This window comes from Gossypium arboreum, chromosome 6 (genome assembly GCF_025698485.1).
Source record: "Gossypium arboreum isolate Shixiya-1 chromosome 6, ASM2569848v2, whole genome shotgun sequence".
Lineage (NCBI taxonomy): Eukaryota > Viridiplantae > Streptophyta > Magnoliopsida > Malvales > Malvaceae > Gossypium > Gossypium arboreum.
Window position 1 is genome coordinate 23,179,742 of NC_069075.1, and position 16,035 is coordinate 23,195,776.

General features: G+C 34.4%; 3 protein-coding genes, 1 non-coding gene and 1 pseudogene across 4 annotated transcripts; 2 read left to right on the forward strand and 3 right to left on the reverse strand.

The window, feature by feature from the left end:
• Positions 1 to 856: 856 nt before the first annotated feature.
• On the reverse strand, positions 857 to 5,570 carry LOC128294111 (uncharacterized). The gene is made up of 3 exons (XM_053030054.1): positions 5,085 to 5,570; positions 2,179 to 2,258; positions 857 to 1,058 (listed from the first exon to the last, which is right to left on the reverse strand). The coding sequence occupies exons 1-3, from the start codon at positions 5,284 to 5,286 to the stop codon at positions 1,035 to 1,037; spliced, it is 306 nt and encodes a 101-aa protein (XP_052886014.1). The 5' UTR covers positions 5,287 to 5,570; the 3' UTR covers positions 857 to 1,034.
• Positions 5,571 to 6,817: 1,247 nt separating this feature from the next.
• Positions 6,818 to 6,890, forward strand: TRNAR-ACG (transfer RNA arginine (anticodon ACG)). Its single transcript has one exon. It is a non-coding gene; the product is annotated as a tRNA-Arg (tRNA).
• A 1,090-nt stretch (positions 6,891 to 7,980) lies between these two features.
• On the reverse strand, positions 7,981 to 12,222 carry LOC108484080 (3-oxoacyl-[acyl-carrier-protein] synthase I, chloroplastic-like). The gene is made up of 7 exons (XM_017787719.2): positions 11,434 to 12,222; positions 10,134 to 10,565; positions 9,395 to 9,568; positions 8,822 to 8,935; positions 8,621 to 8,722; positions 8,424 to 8,490; positions 7,981 to 8,336 (listed from the first exon to the last, which is right to left on the reverse strand). The coding sequence occupies exons 1-7, from the start codon at positions 11,899 to 11,901 to the stop codon at positions 8,269 to 8,271; spliced, it is 1,425 nt and encodes a 474-aa protein (XP_017643208.1). The 5' UTR covers positions 11,902 to 12,222; the 3' UTR covers positions 7,981 to 8,268.
• Positions 12,223 to 12,727: 505 nt separating this feature from the next.
• LOC108485357 (high mobility group B protein 14-like) lies at positions 12,728 to 15,251 on the forward strand (annotated as a pseudogene).
• On the reverse strand, positions 14,500 to 15,143 carry LOC108484056 (agamous-like MADS-box protein AGL29). The gene has a single exon (XM_017787680.2). The coding sequence runs from the start codon at positions 15,141 to 15,143 to the stop codon at positions 14,589 to 14,591; it is 555 nt and encodes a 184-aa protein (XP_017643169.1). The 3' UTR covers positions 14,500 to 14,588.
• Positions 15,252 to 16,035: the final 784 nt, after the last annotated feature.

Sequence of the window (16,035 nt, forward strand, 5' to 3'; positions counted from 1 at the left end):
TTTTAAAAGAGGTCAAAATATATTTATTTTAAATACAAGGCAAGCTCATTCTCAAAAGTGCGAGATGCCGTATCCTAACTCACTGGATATAACATGTCGTTGCCTTGAGACGAGAATGTCTTTGACATTTCAATGTTTACTTTACAAAAAAGGATCGTATCTTAAAATCTTTCAAGTTTTCAATCTTCGACACTAAGACACTAATTAATCAACTAGGTACCAGTTTTGGGTGTATCGAGGGTGCTAATCCTTCCTCGTATGTAACCGACTCCGAACCCGCTTTTCTTGATTTATGAGACCAAAATTGTTGTTTAAATAAATCAAGTTATTTATTAAAACAACCACTTTAACGAGGTGACCCGATCACACCTAGTCAAAAAGGATCGGTGGCGACTCCCGTTTTTTGTGTTCATTTTCAAAATCCAAGTCGATTCCCGTTTTTTTTCAAAAAAATGGTTACGACAGCTTGACGATTCCGCTGGTTACAACACCATTTTCAAAATCCAACTCGATTCTCGTTTTTTAAGATACAGGGGATACACGGCCAAACCACATGCCCATGTGTCAGGCCGCATGTCATACACGGTAAAGACACACGCCCGTGTGTCTACCCATATGGACAAAATAAGGCCATTTCCTAGCCTTATTTCTTACTCAAATTTAACCTTAAACGTACAACAACATTTGCATACATTTGCCAACAAATTCAAGTCATTTAAATCAGGCAAACATCATTAACATGTATGAAATAGTATCACATATTCATATGATCAACTTACCTTCTTGTGATGATTTATATTTTACCTTAATTCCATTTAACCAAAACACATACATATAAGCTAAACATGTTATATAACCTTATAATAATATACCAAATCAAACCATTACTAGCCATTCCAATGGCTAGATTACAAACATTCATTTACAAGCCATCCATTGGCTAAGTTAACATATACATGCCATTATATCAAAATAAGTTTACTATTTATACCAAAATAAGCTGGTGGATAGTGTGATAATACTCCGACCGATCTTCAACCTTTGCAAGCTTCTGAGCACTATAAAATAGAGAAAATAAAACCTAGTAAGCATTTAATGCTTAGTAAGTTCGTATAACAGGAATTAAACTTACCAATCATATTCATTTAAATAAGCATAACAAAATCATGCTTCCAAAAAATTAGCAAATTTGCCTAATCGTATATACTCAAATAAGTAAGTTAGTTACATAATTCACATATACATCAACTAAGCATAGATGAGCTCATCATGTTACAAACTTTCAAGTATTTCAGGAACATTTGAGATATAATTCATTTAATCTCATAGTTTTTCATTTCAGGAATTTATCCGTTGAATCATTGAAATTTCAACGGATACTCAGGTAGTACACTCATGGTGTATTAAACTATAAACCGTCAACTCATAATCAGGGGTACCCATTAGGGCACTTAATCAATGAGTACACTCTCGAGCCACATATTAAGATGCTCAGATGAGTCATGAAACAAGAAATTTATCCGGGCTAAACAGGAAACTCATAAGAGTTTTATTCAGAGAGCTCATAGAGCTTTACAGGTAACTCTGAAGAGTCATTATCAGAGAGCATCGGATAAGGTAACAGAGAGTTCAAACGAGTCATATCAGGAAGCCCATAAGAGCTTATATTAGGATGCTCACGTAGAGCTGCATTTGTGTCTGCATTATAAGCTGGATCACAACCGATCGAATCATGTAACAGAACGCTCACAAGAGCTTCGGTAGTGTGCAACACATACAAAATCACTACCGATCAGGATGCTCGCAGGAACTATATAACAAGATGCTCGAGAGGGTTATAACAGGATTTCTCGTCTGAGCTATATTTTTTCCGCAACATATGCATGACCATATTCAATACAGGAAATCATATATATTCATCGAAATTCATCATTCAAACGAAACTTGACTCAATTAAAATTCATCATTAAAACAAAACTTAATATTTTCTGGACATGATCAGACATATGATTATTTTATATATTTATAACATTTATACAATTCATATAATGACATACCACATTCGATCAGGAAGTTTTACCTGGAATAAAAGAACAAAAAAATGGATTCATGAAGGTTTAATTTAATTAGTAAATCACTCAAACATAAAATAAACACAATTTAGTTACACGAACTTACCTCGACACTTGTTTGTATATAAAAATCTACTAATCCGAAACTTTTTATTTTCCTCGATCTAGCTTCAAATTTGAGTTTTCCTGATTTATATAAATGAATTTAATCATAAATTTATCACATTTCATATTCAATTGGATTCAATTTACATCCTAGGTAAAATTACTATTTTGCCCCTATACTTTTCATAAATGACAATTTCGTCCCTAGGCTCGGAAAATGAAATTCATACAATTTAATCATTATTCCAAGCCTAACCAAAATTTTCATATAATATTTACAGCACATGTATTTCACAAAATTCAAAATTTTTCCATAACTTTTACATATTTATAATTTAATCCCTAAATCATAATTTCATCAAAATTCACTTTGTAAAAGTTGTTTATCTATCAATAACCTTTCATTTTCTACCATAAATTTCAAAATTTTAGCATATTCATCCATGGAAAAACTTTGATACTTTGATAATTTTTCAAATTAATCCCAAAAATAGATAGATTAAGTTATTCTGATCTCAAAAATATAAAAATTACTAAAAACGGGACAAGAATACTTACCCAATTAACCAAGAAAGCTTGTTTTCTCTTTCTTAGGGTTTCCATGTATATCTTAGGGATGAAGATGATATAAAATAATAATATTTCTATTTAATTATTAATCATCCATTAATTTTCCACTTTTCAATTTAGTCATTACCTTTTTCTAATTTTCCATGGATGATTCATCAAAAATATCTACTAACTTTTCTTTAATTATCTAATTACCATATAAGGACCTCAAGTTTTGAATTCCATAGTTGTTTGATACTTATAGCTACTAGAACTCAACTTTTTCATTTTATGCAATTTGGTCCTTTCCATAATTAAACACATAATTGATAAAATTTTCTTATCAAAATTTTCATATAACAATCCTATCATAATGCAGACCATGCAATAATATTAAAATAAAAAAAATTTTAGCTTGGATTTGTGGTCCCGAAACCACTGCTCCGATTTCACTAAAAATAGGCTGTTACACCTAAGACAAGTTTTCATTAGGGCATTCTGCTCATTTGCTTCTTTCGACATCTCAACGAAACCTTTGAACCCTAGCTCTAATACCAACTGTCATGGGGCTAGACCTTTAGTTTGGCAAACCGCATGGCCTTAGGCGATATCTTATGTTCAAAACCTCCCTAAGTTAGCCTACTCTCGAAAATTGAGGATTCTTGCAAAAATTCTCTAAGTCACCAAAATATAACAGAAGCAAACTCGAACAAAAGAGCAACGAAAAACAGAAAAGCCAAAGAAAAGTGATGCACACAAGATGTTTGAGTAAATGCTCTCAATGAATTCTTTAGCTTAGAAAGAATAAAGTGATTACAAATACATGGGGAGGCCTCTATTTATAGTTGAACTCCCCAAAACCAACAGTGCAGATTGAGTTACATTGACGGTCAATATTAGAGTCTATCTACAATTGAAAGCCTTAAGGGATTTAAACTCTATACAATATTACCCCTTTAGGATTTACACTATTTATCCTTATAACTCTAGTTATACTGGAGTGTTTCATTAGGCCATCAAAGCTTCAAGTAGATGGGTTTTTCCACGGATTCTACAAATCGAACTAGTTCTTGTGGGTTCATTTAATAAGTTGAGCTCTATAAAGCATTTTGTGTGAAATGGTCACGGATTTTGATCTGCAACCCATGACATATTCACCATGTTTCGTAAAATGTCATATTGGCTTGTTTGGCAAGTTACCTGCGCTAATAATATTTATTCTTTTATACATGCTTTTATTGTAATTTTATGCATAAATTATTAAATGTTGAAAATTATCTTATAAAAATTTTTTAAATATAATTTAATGATTTAATTTTAGGTTAACGAAGTATATGTTAATTAAATTATTTTACTTAACCTTTTAACATAGAAAATTTAATAATTTGAAATTTAAATAAATTAATTAAATATTCATATTTAAATTTTATTAATTTTGGCGTAAATTAGTATAATGTGAATTCTACATTTAAATATTAATTAATTTAATTTAATTTAAAAACTAGTAAAATTATATATTTAGATGACATGATTATTAATTTAAAAAATTAAAATGTATTTACTATGTTCACCTTTGATGCTTATGGTGTCTGCTATTGGTAGGTTAAGAAATCAAATTATAAGCAAGAACTGATCCAGCTGTTGCTGCTAACAGCTAAAGTGTTTTCTGCTCCTGAAAGCAAGAAAATTACAAAGAAAATGCCAACTAAGCCACTCCCATTATTCTTAATTTATGTTTTAAGGCTACTAACCACATTACTTGTATGTTAGATTATGCCTTAAGATTCCTAAATAATGCCTACTTATCATTGTCAAGAATCTTTGAATGTGTTTCTTTTAACATGATATGTTATTTCTAAATTGAAATAAACTTATAAATTTATTAACACCTATCATTTGCATCAAGATTGAAATTTTAGAATTTGAAATTTATAGTGACTTAAAATGATTCAATTAGAGAAAATAGACTAAATCTACAACTATACACATAATACAGGACTAGTAATTGAATTTAGCCAAACTTGGCTCGAGAATAAAATTTATCAAATAAAAGTATAAGGACTAAATCCAAAACTTTTACAAATTACAAAGATTACAAAGACTAATAGTAGAATTTGATAAATTTAATAACCTATGAAATAAGATGATTGTGAACAGGAAGTAGGAACTTAAAAATGATTTTGTTAGTGGTTAAACCAACAAAACGTAGCTGTCCAATACTTGATTATTACCATAATCTTTGCCTATAAAAAAGGCATTTCAAATCTCTAATTCATCTTCTAAGTCAAGCTCAAAACACAGGACTCACTTCAATAGCTTAGCTTCTCTCTCCCTTTGTAATTCTTAAAGAGGGCGTACCTGTTTTTGGGTCGGTCGGAAATGCAGGGTAGCAAGGTGGCCATGATTTTGATTGTCTACATTGCGGTTGTTGCTGTTTTCGCCACCGGGATCCCCGCTTTGAGGGAAGATCAAGTGGCAATTCCACCATCACCAATGGAAAGTGGGGGACTGGCTCCGGGTGTTCCTGCTGCACTGGCTGTCTTAGCTTCAATGGTTGCATGGTTCTTTTGAATTTAAGTCCTTAATTTTACATCGTCCAAACTCCAAACCCCTTTCCTTTTCGTTCTTCTTTCAAGTTTGTTTATGTATTGACTATCCTAATAACATTACCTCTAATAATATAGACATGATCTGCTTCAACGATAGAGATAATATCCTAGTGGTTCCCACGCATATGCTGTCCTCCAGATAGCTTTAAATGGTTCTGTTCTGCATTCCATCAACAAGGAGATACAAGATAAATAGCAAAAATTTAAAACTTTCAGAGCATCTTCAACATCAGTTTTCTTGACCTGCCATTATACACACAACAATGCATATAAAAGTATACAACTGAAGCAACAACAAATGTTGATGATGGCTTTTAAAAGTGGGGATTTTGCTACAACCATCATCATCATGCTATTAATGCCCCTAATTAAAGGAGCAATAATATAGCATAGGTTAAGCTTTTCCTAATCTAAGGCATAGTTGTATAGTAGTGCCATTATTTATAACTACAAAGACAAATAGAGAGAAAACAACTAACCTCCGTATCCCGTTGTTCAAATTAATTTCCCCTCCATCAAGTATGAGTAAAACCACAGCTTTGTTTATCCAAGAAATAACCAAGAAGGTCAAATTTATCATCTCCCATTGCCATCTTGTAATTCTTTTCCGGTCTTCAGGACTGTAGCCCCTTTGTTAATCAGAAAGACATTATTGGGTAGCCTATAAGGAAAGTCCCACATTGGAAAATCGCTCTTTCAGGATTTAGTTCCACAAGAGAGGTAACCTTGATTTTTTCCTTGAAATGCTTTATACGTCACGAACTCCAGGCTTGCAGGTCATCCTCTAGAATTGATAAGATCTGGTGATCTCTGTACTGGGAGAGACCCATAAATCGCCATTTTCTGCTTAACCTAGTAGCTATGCTGCCTGATACTAGTTAGGAAATGAATCATTATTGGACTTGGAGGTGATGCTTAGGTACATCCCGATTGGATAAAATTAATTCTAGGAATTTATATGTATATCTAAAACGAACGAAAGGGCAAGAAGTAGATGGATGAAGGAAAAGACAACAATTGGGTCGTAGATACGTCTTCCTTAATTCCTTACCTGACTCCATCATCTATATTTGACTTGACCTCCCCTTTTCCATTTTCTTTCCTCTTTTCTGCGACGAATACACCATACATACGCTGTCAAAATCAGCCTCTCTCTCTTTCCTCTTTTTTTTCTCTCAGCCCAGACAGAGAGTGAGAGATAAAGCGGTTAATGCATTTCTCCTTCCTCTTCCCACTTCTGCAACGTATACACACCATAGTATGACTCAGTTTTCGTGGAAACTGAATCAACAGTTATTTTATAGTAAAACATTTCAAAGAATCTCGCAGAACATGACTCTATGGCCTAATGGGTAGAGCGGTTAATGCACTTCTCCTTCCTCTTCTCACTTCCGCGACGTATACACCATAGCATGACTCGGTTTTCGTGGAAACTTAATCAACAGTAATTTTATATAAAATATTTCTACGTACCACTAAGACGACTCCATGGCCCAATGGATAAGGCGCTGGTCTACGGAACCAGAGATTCTGGGTTCGATCCCCAGTGGAGTCGATGATTTATTTTTCCTGTTTTCCTTAAAAAGTATCTGATAATCCATGGATTTTAAATACATTAACGGGAGCCTATTTCTTAATGCCACTGCTCCTGTTTTAACCACAAAAATAACATTTATATAAAATGTGTAAAAATTCAATTAAGGTTTTTTTTTTTTAATTACATCCAGTTGAACTCTACTCACAAAAAAAAGTTGTTAAATTAATAGACACTCTCCTTCATCGGTTTCATCATTCACGGGAGCTTAATTGATGAAAGTAATAAGTTCACATAGTAGCATATATTTTAAAAATGTATGTTCAAAATAAATTATTATTAAAAAATTATTATACAACTCTAAAAACCATATAAAAAAACTTATAAAATCATAAAAATTATTTACTTCTTTTTATTAACTATATATATTTTTTGAATTACAATAACAGGTAAAATCCGAACAACAAATGTGACTCGAACTCAGTTCACACCTAGGATGATGAACACCCTTAACCATCAAGCCATCACATAGGGTTCAATGTGAGGGATGCAACACGAGGACTTCCTAGGAGGTTACTCATCCTAATACTATTCTCACCCAACCATGCTTAAGTGTCACATAATGTTATATTATATATATGAACTTTATGATTCGGCAAAAAAAATTACATGTCAAATTTTCTTTGGTTAGTTTAGCTTACAAAGTATGTTAACACTAAACACCATAATAATATATATATATATATATATATTGATGTTAAGCATTTTAAAATACAATATCACATTAATTTTTTTAAAGTACAAATATCATAATAAAATATATATTGACATTTTAAATACCATATTAAACTTTTTTTTAAATAATATGACATTTTGCCTTAAAAACTTTAAAAAGAAAAAAAACGATGTTAGGCTCTTATATGTAAGCCTTATAATGTGAAGGTTGACTTTTTTTTTTTTAAATCATGAGATCATATATTAAATCCTGTGTCATGATTCAATCCAACATAAATTTAATTGAAAGAAGAATCTTTTATAAAATAAAATTTATTATTATAAATGTTGATATTTTTATAAATCAATAAAATCTAATCTTTAAATTTTATCAAGATTTAATTTGACTCGAATATGAATGATCCTGCAAACCGAGGATCATTGATATGATATTTTGATTTAAATAGTCCAGTCTTCTCAATAACTAAACATAATTTAGAGCATAACATTAAGAGTAGTTTAAAGAGGGGGACGGGGGAAATGACTCCTAAGCGCTTCCATTTGACTTAAAACTTATTATTACAACACTAACTGTTACATTTTTGGCTTCAATTATTGAAGCAAGCCAACGCCTATCTCTCTCTCTATCTTCCCTAACCAATGCAAAACTAAATGACAAAGACTTTCAAGGCTCGAAGGCCGAAAAGGCAACCACTGAGTTGTGTCCACCAAATCCGAATGAATTCGAAATTGCTGAGAATCATAACAACTCTGTTAGACTTATAGGGTTCTGGTCTAAATCAACTGAAACAGGATAGGATCAGGATTCAGGAGTCTTACCAACATTAACTTCGTGTTGTTTCTTTTGGTTGGCCACAGTGTCAAACTCAACTGAAGGCTCTGGATTCTGCATTAAACAAATGCATATAATAGATCACTTCATCTATACTGATAACGCCAGATGTGATCCAGATAACCATTGTCTGGGATTAGCAATACATGGTACATTAAACATTAAACAAGCAACTAGCACATACAAATTGATTTATCGAGGGATGCAGCCATCCTGTTGTGATGGCCTTCACTGTGGCAATGGCTTCTAAACCACCCGATGCGCCTAGACAATGCCCTATCATGGACTGAAACAAGAAGCAAAGCAATTAGCCAATTGCAAGGTAGCAACATTAGAGTACACAGTCACCTCAAATTTTGCAAAACTAGGGAGAAAAAGAAGGTACCTTTGTTGCATTGATTTTGATGTCTGATGTATTCTTGAATACCTTTTTAATAGCATTGATCTCAGCTAGGTCACCAGCAAGAGTAGAAGTTGCATGTGCATTGATGTAGTTAACCTGAAAAATAGGACATGCTTATCTTGCATAATTTCCACCTTTGAAATTATGCATAAGTTTCAGAAAATAATTACATTCTGAACCCTATTATTTGCACTTTTGCATATGAAGTAAACGCCACCACCACTTAAGTATCTTAACCATTAGGTCAGTTCTCTTTGTAGTCTAACTTAAAATGAAGCTTCGATCTAATGGATAATATGACAGGTGATGAAAGAGAAGGTAATTAGATGCACTTTTCAAGGAGACTCAACTCAAAGAATGCCGCTATATTTACCATAAAACAGACAATTCATTGGAGCTTGAATTTAGTTTTTCTAGGAAAATGCTTGCAAAGGTGTCAGCAAAACTAGATGGAAAGCAACAACATAACATACATGACCATAAACATCTAGAAATAATGCCAAATTCTATTACTCCAATATATTAAGAGAGTTGGGTGAAAAAACCGAGAATTACCTCCTCATGGGACACGCCAGCATCTTCAAGACTCCTCTCAATGCATGAAGACACCCCAAAACCATCAGCTCTTGGATCAGTCATGTGATGAGCATCACAATTAACAGCTCCACCCAAATACTCAGCAATAATTGGTGCACCTCTTTTCATTGCATGTTCCAAGCTTTCCATTACCTAGAAATCAAAACACAAAATATCTCATAATAGAAGCCCATTGCATTTCCATCCCCATCAAGACAAGACAATTGCATAACTATAAAACCAAATAAGTAACAACGGAACCAAAAAACTGTGCATAAAAGCAATAAACCATTAACTCAAGACCATGCCTGATTAACCAAGCAGTTCAATGTGATAAAGGACAGAAATTGGTTTTGATAATAACATAAACATTTATATTTCATTCCTACGGAACACCACAATAATGAGTACGAAAGTTAACACAAACAGTGAATTAGGCTCATCTGTGTCAAACAAAACACTACAAAAGTGACGGATTTTATATTATAAAGGAACCAGTCAGTATCTCATTGAATGTGCACACACCCAAGAGCCAGTCTCCGTCAAAGGTGTTCCTTAAACCTGGGAGAAAATGCCTACTTCTCTTAACAACAGTATCACATATCACCAATGCAGACAAAACACAATGATAAATTGCTTACCGGAAATAGACAGCATAACAATCAACAAGAAGCTAATCATGCATATATTGGAGTTTGGTTCATAAATGCAAGCTTACCAAAACACCAGCACCTTCACCCATTACAAAGCCATCTCGATCTTTGTCCCATGGTCTTGAAGCAGTTCGAGGATCATCATTTCTTTGAGACAATGCCCTACAGGCAACAAAACCTCCCAGCCCAATAGGAATGATTGCAGCCTCAGTTCCACCAGCAATCATCAATTCAGCCTCACCTCGACGGATGTGATTAGCAGCAGCATAAAAGCAATAATTGGAGGTAGCACAAGCAGTTGAAATTGAATAATTGGGACCCATAAAACCAAGTTCAATTGCAAGCAAGGCAGATGACATGTTTGTTATAGAATAAGGAATGAAGAATGGTGTTATTTTTCTATAACCTTTCTCTATCAAATTTTGAACGCCATCAGAGAACACTGTAAGGCCACCCATACCAGTTCCAACAAGCACTCCAGTTCGCTCCTTATCAATCTGCAACAAGCACAAATTCAAAAATTTCTTAAGCACTATGGGAGAATACAACGAATATATAAGCTAAAAAGAGCCAGAATAATAAATACAACATCCCGTGGTACTTGCATAATTCTAAGAATAGATATCACTCTCAGCTCTCAAAATATCTACTTTTCCTGAATCTTTCATTCTGTAGGGTAAGCAATCATCCATGAGGATCATAAACTTAGTCAGGAATTTTGCCTTTCTAAACACCATTTCCAAGGAATATTTCTGGTGGATGCATCACATTTGAATGTAAAATTAGTAGTGTGATGAATAAATCGCTTTCAAATATATGATCACATTAATATTATTGAGAACAAAAAAGCTATGAGCATATCGAATGACCAACTCAACAGTGAAATTGAACAAAACAATTCTGATGACCCCATTGCTTACATCACTTTATGAATCAGATATGATGAGTCACAAAGTATATAACACAACAAAGATTCCTTGGAACTGATTAGGAGAAAGCAGAAAATGTTTTTTCTTAGCAACTCTTTTGCTTAAAAATAATGACAAAAGTTGCAGATAAAAACACTTATAAACTCAAATAACACACAAAAGAAAAAAAAAACCGCAGCAAGCAAACATGCAGTAACAAGCAAAGAAAAGCATCAGGATACGTAGAATTAAGCTACAGTTGAAAGGATTTCGAGCGAATAAAGAAACAACTCTCTGGTGTAAATGCTGCACATTGTGGAAGCCAATAAAAGAATAAGCTTTGGATCTATAGTTAAAGAACAAAAACACAAGCGAATCAATAGCAAAGCAAGAACCACCCATTTCTTAGAACAAGTCGATTAATGAAAAAAAAACACTAAAGAAGAAGAAAAAGAACCTTGGATAAGTTATCGGCGCCAAGATCAGCATCTTCCAACGCCTTCTTGCCTGCAACAATGCAGTACCTCAAGCAATCGTCAAGCCTCCTATCGTTCTTTCCATCAATGTAACCTTCAGAAGTGAACCCCCGGATCTGACCGGCGAACCGAGTAGGAAACTTGGAAGCATCGAAGCGGTCGATGAGTCCGATCCCACTCTCTCCAGCCAGCAGCTTTTCATAGTAAGCATCCACATCGTTCCCAAAAACGGAAACCAACCCCATTCCCGTAATAACGACCCGTTTCTTGGGGTCCTTTTCGCGCTTGGGAGCTGAAACAGTGGGGGATGAAGCGGTAATGGAAGAGAATTTCTTGGCAGGCCTGGGAGGGAGTGTTGATACATTGGGAAAATGGGGATTGGGTTTGGGGTTTTTGAGAGGTTTTAGAGAGGAAGGTCGAAGAGAAGAAGAAGGTTGAAGAGCTTGCATGGTTGAAGGCCAACACCAAGGCGATGATAACAATGTGAAGACTGAAGAGAAAAGCAAGACGTTTTATAGACAGCCAAATCTAACTGCAAATATATTCAAATAAAACAAAAAATCGTAGCAATGCGTTGTGTTAGTGTGTTTATATATATAAATTATAAAGGTTGAAATCTTGGGTTGGGAAATTCTTGAAGTTGGAGAGGGCGTTGAGCTACACTTGACAGCCAGCTACTTACGCAAAGTGGGATCCATTAAAACTTAAATAAATCTCAAATCTCTTCACGGTTGGTCCATTCGTCGAGTTGTGTATGCACGTTCGCAGTGATTTGTACAAGGAAGAATGATATGAATCGGAAGTTAGGCCCGCCGTAAGGAAATTACGTATCTGTGAATGGGTATAATGGGCTATGAAAATTAGGCCTGTCGCAGTTTGCCAAGACAAACCCAATACTTTATTACTCGACCTAGCGCGTTGAAGTCCAAATCCCAACTCGGTCCGATCCGACTACAAACAGGCGAGTCGTTGCGCTGTGACCCGGCTGAGACTTGGCATTTAGCAAAGCAGAAGCTCTCGGTCCAGGCTCCAGGCTAACCACAAAAAAGGAGAAGAATATGGTCTTGGTAAAGAAAGCTCCAATCAAGGTCCAAAAGTTCTCCTTCGTCTTCAACCTCCGCTGCCTATGCTAGGTTATCAACACCCCCCAATCAGTATTTCTCCCTTTTATTAATTAGGTTCATTTGTTTTTGCCGGTAAGGGATTTTCGGGGTTAACAAAGTATGTGTGTTGTTTGGATAAAAATGGTGTTGAGGATAAAAATCAAGTGAGAAAATGAAGACCTCAGCTCAACAGAGTCGTAGTGAAGCCACCAAAATGAAGCAGAACGGCTTTGTTTTACTTTTTGTGAGTAATCCTTATGTAATTGTTTACGATCATAGATTATTTCTTTAATGCTTTAGCCATAATTTTCGTTTCGGGTGTTGAATTGAAGTCACTCTGTATTCTTGTTGACGGCCTTCATCATGCAACTGGTATGCTGGTTCTTAAGAGTTTACGCTATATGAAGCCTTGGATGTCCTACCTTTTTCAAATTCATATAGAATATAATGTATGTGTATACATATATTCTGGATGGTGAACATTGGTGTCTGTATCAAAGAGTTTGCCTGCTAGTTTTTGTTGATAGAACCCAAATCTAACTGATTTTTCCTTTTTTTTAAACTGAAGGGAGGATTTTCACAAGGTATTTCAAGAGCAGAATCCGGATATCAAGTCAATGCGTGATGTATTTTATGGTTTGGAAACACAAATCTTAAGCCAGCATATGAATCTATGTCTTTCTGTCTCTAACATATAATGTTAATGGATACTGCAATGTATTGTTTCAGATTGGAAAACGCCTGCGGTGAGAAGTGGAAGATGATGACATATGAGGTTTGTGCTTTGTAATCTTGAATTGGCTCTCTTTATTCCCTATTGCTTACAAGTTCATTTGATTTCCATATGAATTGACCATGTTCACCATTGTAAATCATAATCTGGTTGTTCTCATGCCGTTGAAAGCTAGACGTTATGATAATTTATATTGACCTCTTGTGGTTATGTTTTTAAGAGTTAGTTGGTGGAAACGGTTCTATTTGAGTCCGAGAGCGACGCCGTTTTTAGTAATGATAAATTGTCTTGTTTCTGGTTAAAATAATACCCCATGATCTGTGTGATGCCGACTTGTCAGAGCCTACTTAAGTTCTCTTTATGTACAAGATGCAAAATAATGGTTGGCTCGTCACATTTGCGTAAAATAATAGCCCATGATCTTGCTGCACCATACTTTTAAGACGCGCATATTATCGCTTGGTGATAAAATTGTACCATTTTTTCGTTATTTCCATTAGTTCCTTGGCCTGGCTAGGGGTGCAGAAGTTAGTAGCTTGTATAGGGATAATGTGGCAAGAATGCCAATGATCTTAAGGGTTTATTGTTTATGTATTCCTGATTTGGACAAGATAAAAATAAAGGACCATAGAGAAAATGAGATACCAATGTCAGGGTTGTTTAACATTTTAATTTCAATTTCATCTTTGATAGGAAAAAGTAAAATATTATGATATCGCAACTGAGAAACAAGCAGAGTTTGATAGAACCGTGGAAGAACACATTAAATGAAAGGTATATTGCTTTAGGTTTTATATTGTTTTTTATCCACGAAGAAAGTCTTTGATATGTATTTGATGAAGAGCTGCAACAAATAAGCAGTAGCTATCTTGCTCTACATTTCCCTTGCCTGAAACTGGTGAAGATCAAGAAACTTTAAAATGATTCGGACTTTGATGATTAAACCTTGGGGTTGATATACTTAGAAATTCACTGTTTCAGTAGGAATAGGTGCAGTGGTTATGATTTATAAGATTTATATTGGTGAATTGAATTCGGACATGCCTGTATCGTTTTTATGTTATTTTCTGCTTGGAGGTCACCATTATGTTATTACCGTGCGGACTTAATAGTTCATATGACCATTGTTCAAGAAAATATTCATGAATTTGATGGCTATTAAGATCTGATACTTTTTTTAATCTGCTTTTATTTGAGGAATTTGGATCCAATTCTATTCAAGAACACACCATGATCTACTTGTATATTTTTAATTGAGAGATTTAAAGGCATGGTGTCTGTAGCAACTTTGACTACTAAGTTATTTAGATTCAGCTTGTTTTGTAGCCATTTTGGACAAGAGCAGCAAAGAAGATGATGCTTCAATCTCGCTTATTCGCTGTTTGACCCTCTCGCGAAGCTGCCCCATTGCTTTCCTTATCTCAATAAGCTCATGCAGATTGAGCTCATTAATAGGTTTTCGGAACTTGGATCTTTTACGAGCCGCCTTGACTGCCTCATCGAGCATCTCTCCTCGCTTCATCTCTGCCTGCAGCTTCTTGAGAATGGCGTTAAGTCGTCGACTGAGCCTTTCAACTTTTGCCTCTCTCTGAGGCTGAGCAACAAGTTGTCTTGGAATAGAAACTCTCGATCTCAGGTTCAGAGTTAGAAACCGCTCTGCCACCGCCTCAACGCTTGGATGCCCAAATGAGTAAGGCTTGCCACCAGGGGAGAAAACAACGATGGCAACTTGAGCAGCGCAAAGGGTAGCGAGCTCGTTCGCTTTCTTGAATAGCCCTGAGCGGCGTTTCGAGAAAGTGACCTGCCTCGAGCCACTATCCTTCACCATTTTCATCTCGATTTTTCGCCGACCCATGATTTTGTGTTTTCTTTCTGAAATATTTTGATGGCATAAGATGTGCTGAATACATCAACATTTATAGTAAGAAATCAGTGAAAACTTGAAGGCCATTTGAATTGGAAATATTTCTATATTATTTGATACTGCCAAATACTAAATAATCTTTCATTATTTTATGTATAATTAATTATCCCAACATGGAAAGAATTTAAGCATGTTTTCTAATTTGGGGCAGTCCATTCATTATGGAACTTTTAACATTGTTTTATTGGCACAATTTAATTCTATTCTAAAAATAAAAAATTATAGAAAGAAATTCAATCTTTAGCTATTTTTCTTGGATTCTCCATCTTTTAAATCATGTATCATCAACTTTTTTTGTGGGGACATTTGGTTCATTTGCAAGGTTAAATGGGTGGTTTTCTTCTAGAGAAACTAACCAAATTTGTTTTTAAATTAAAAAATGAAATATGAATAAACCCTAAAAGGAAAATATATATATAACTACAAAAAATAAAAAGATGGCACAATTCCACCAAAACAACTTACCATACATTCATTTCCTTTAGTTGGCAATGTTTTCTATTTAGGAAACTTGATTTGTTGTGGCTTAAAACAGTGTGTAAAGGGCAAACCTGCCAAAAAAAAAGGGGTTCATTCTTATCCCCACTCCTCACCCAAATAAAAAATCCACCCATTTTTAAAATTATCAATTGAGTCTTATTTTTTATGCATTGTTATCAATGTAAGAGGACGTGAGTTTAAGTGCACTAAAACGCATTATTCAAAGGGCTATTGATAATTGTAGACATTGTCTTAAAAAGAGCAAATATGATCAAAACATATAATGAGATTATTCAAAAAAAATTGATGTACTTCATAATTACATTTCTAACAAATTGTTAAA

What these genes read in the sequence shown, in the direction of transcription:
- LOC108484056 (XM_017787680.2), bottom strand. Translation starts at nt 15,143, where the DNA reads ATGGGTCGGCGAAAAATCGAGATGAAAATGGTGAAGGATAGTGGCTCG.
- LOC128294111 (XM_053030054.1), bottom strand. Translation starts at nt 5,286, where the DNA reads ATGCAACCATTGAAGCTAAGACAGCCAGTGCAGCAGGAACACCCGGAG. An exon ending in TCCGACCGACCCAAAAACAG is followed by an intron (nt 2,259 to 5,084) that starts GTACGCCCTCTT and finishes TATATAAATCAG; the next exon opens with GAAAACTCAAATTTGAAGCT. An exon ending in ATATACAAACAAGTGTCGAG is followed by an intron (nt 1,059 to 2,178) that starts GTAAGTTCGTGT and finishes TCTATTTTATAG; the next exon opens with TGCTCAGAAGCTTGCAAAGG.
- LOC108484080 (XM_017787719.2), bottom strand. Translation starts at nt 11,901, where the DNA reads ATGCAAGCTCTTCAACCTTCTTCTTCTCTTCGACCTTCCTCTCTAAAA. An exon ending in GCGCCGATAACTTATCCAAG is followed by an intron (nt 10,566 to 11,433) that starts GTTCTTTTTCTT and finishes TGCTTGTTGCAG; the next exon opens with ATTGATAAGGAGCGAACTGG. An exon ending in ACAACACGAAGTTAATGTTG is followed by an intron (nt 8,337 to 8,423) that starts GTAAGACTCCTG and finishes TATGATTCTCAG; the next exon opens with CAATTTCGAATTCATTCGGA.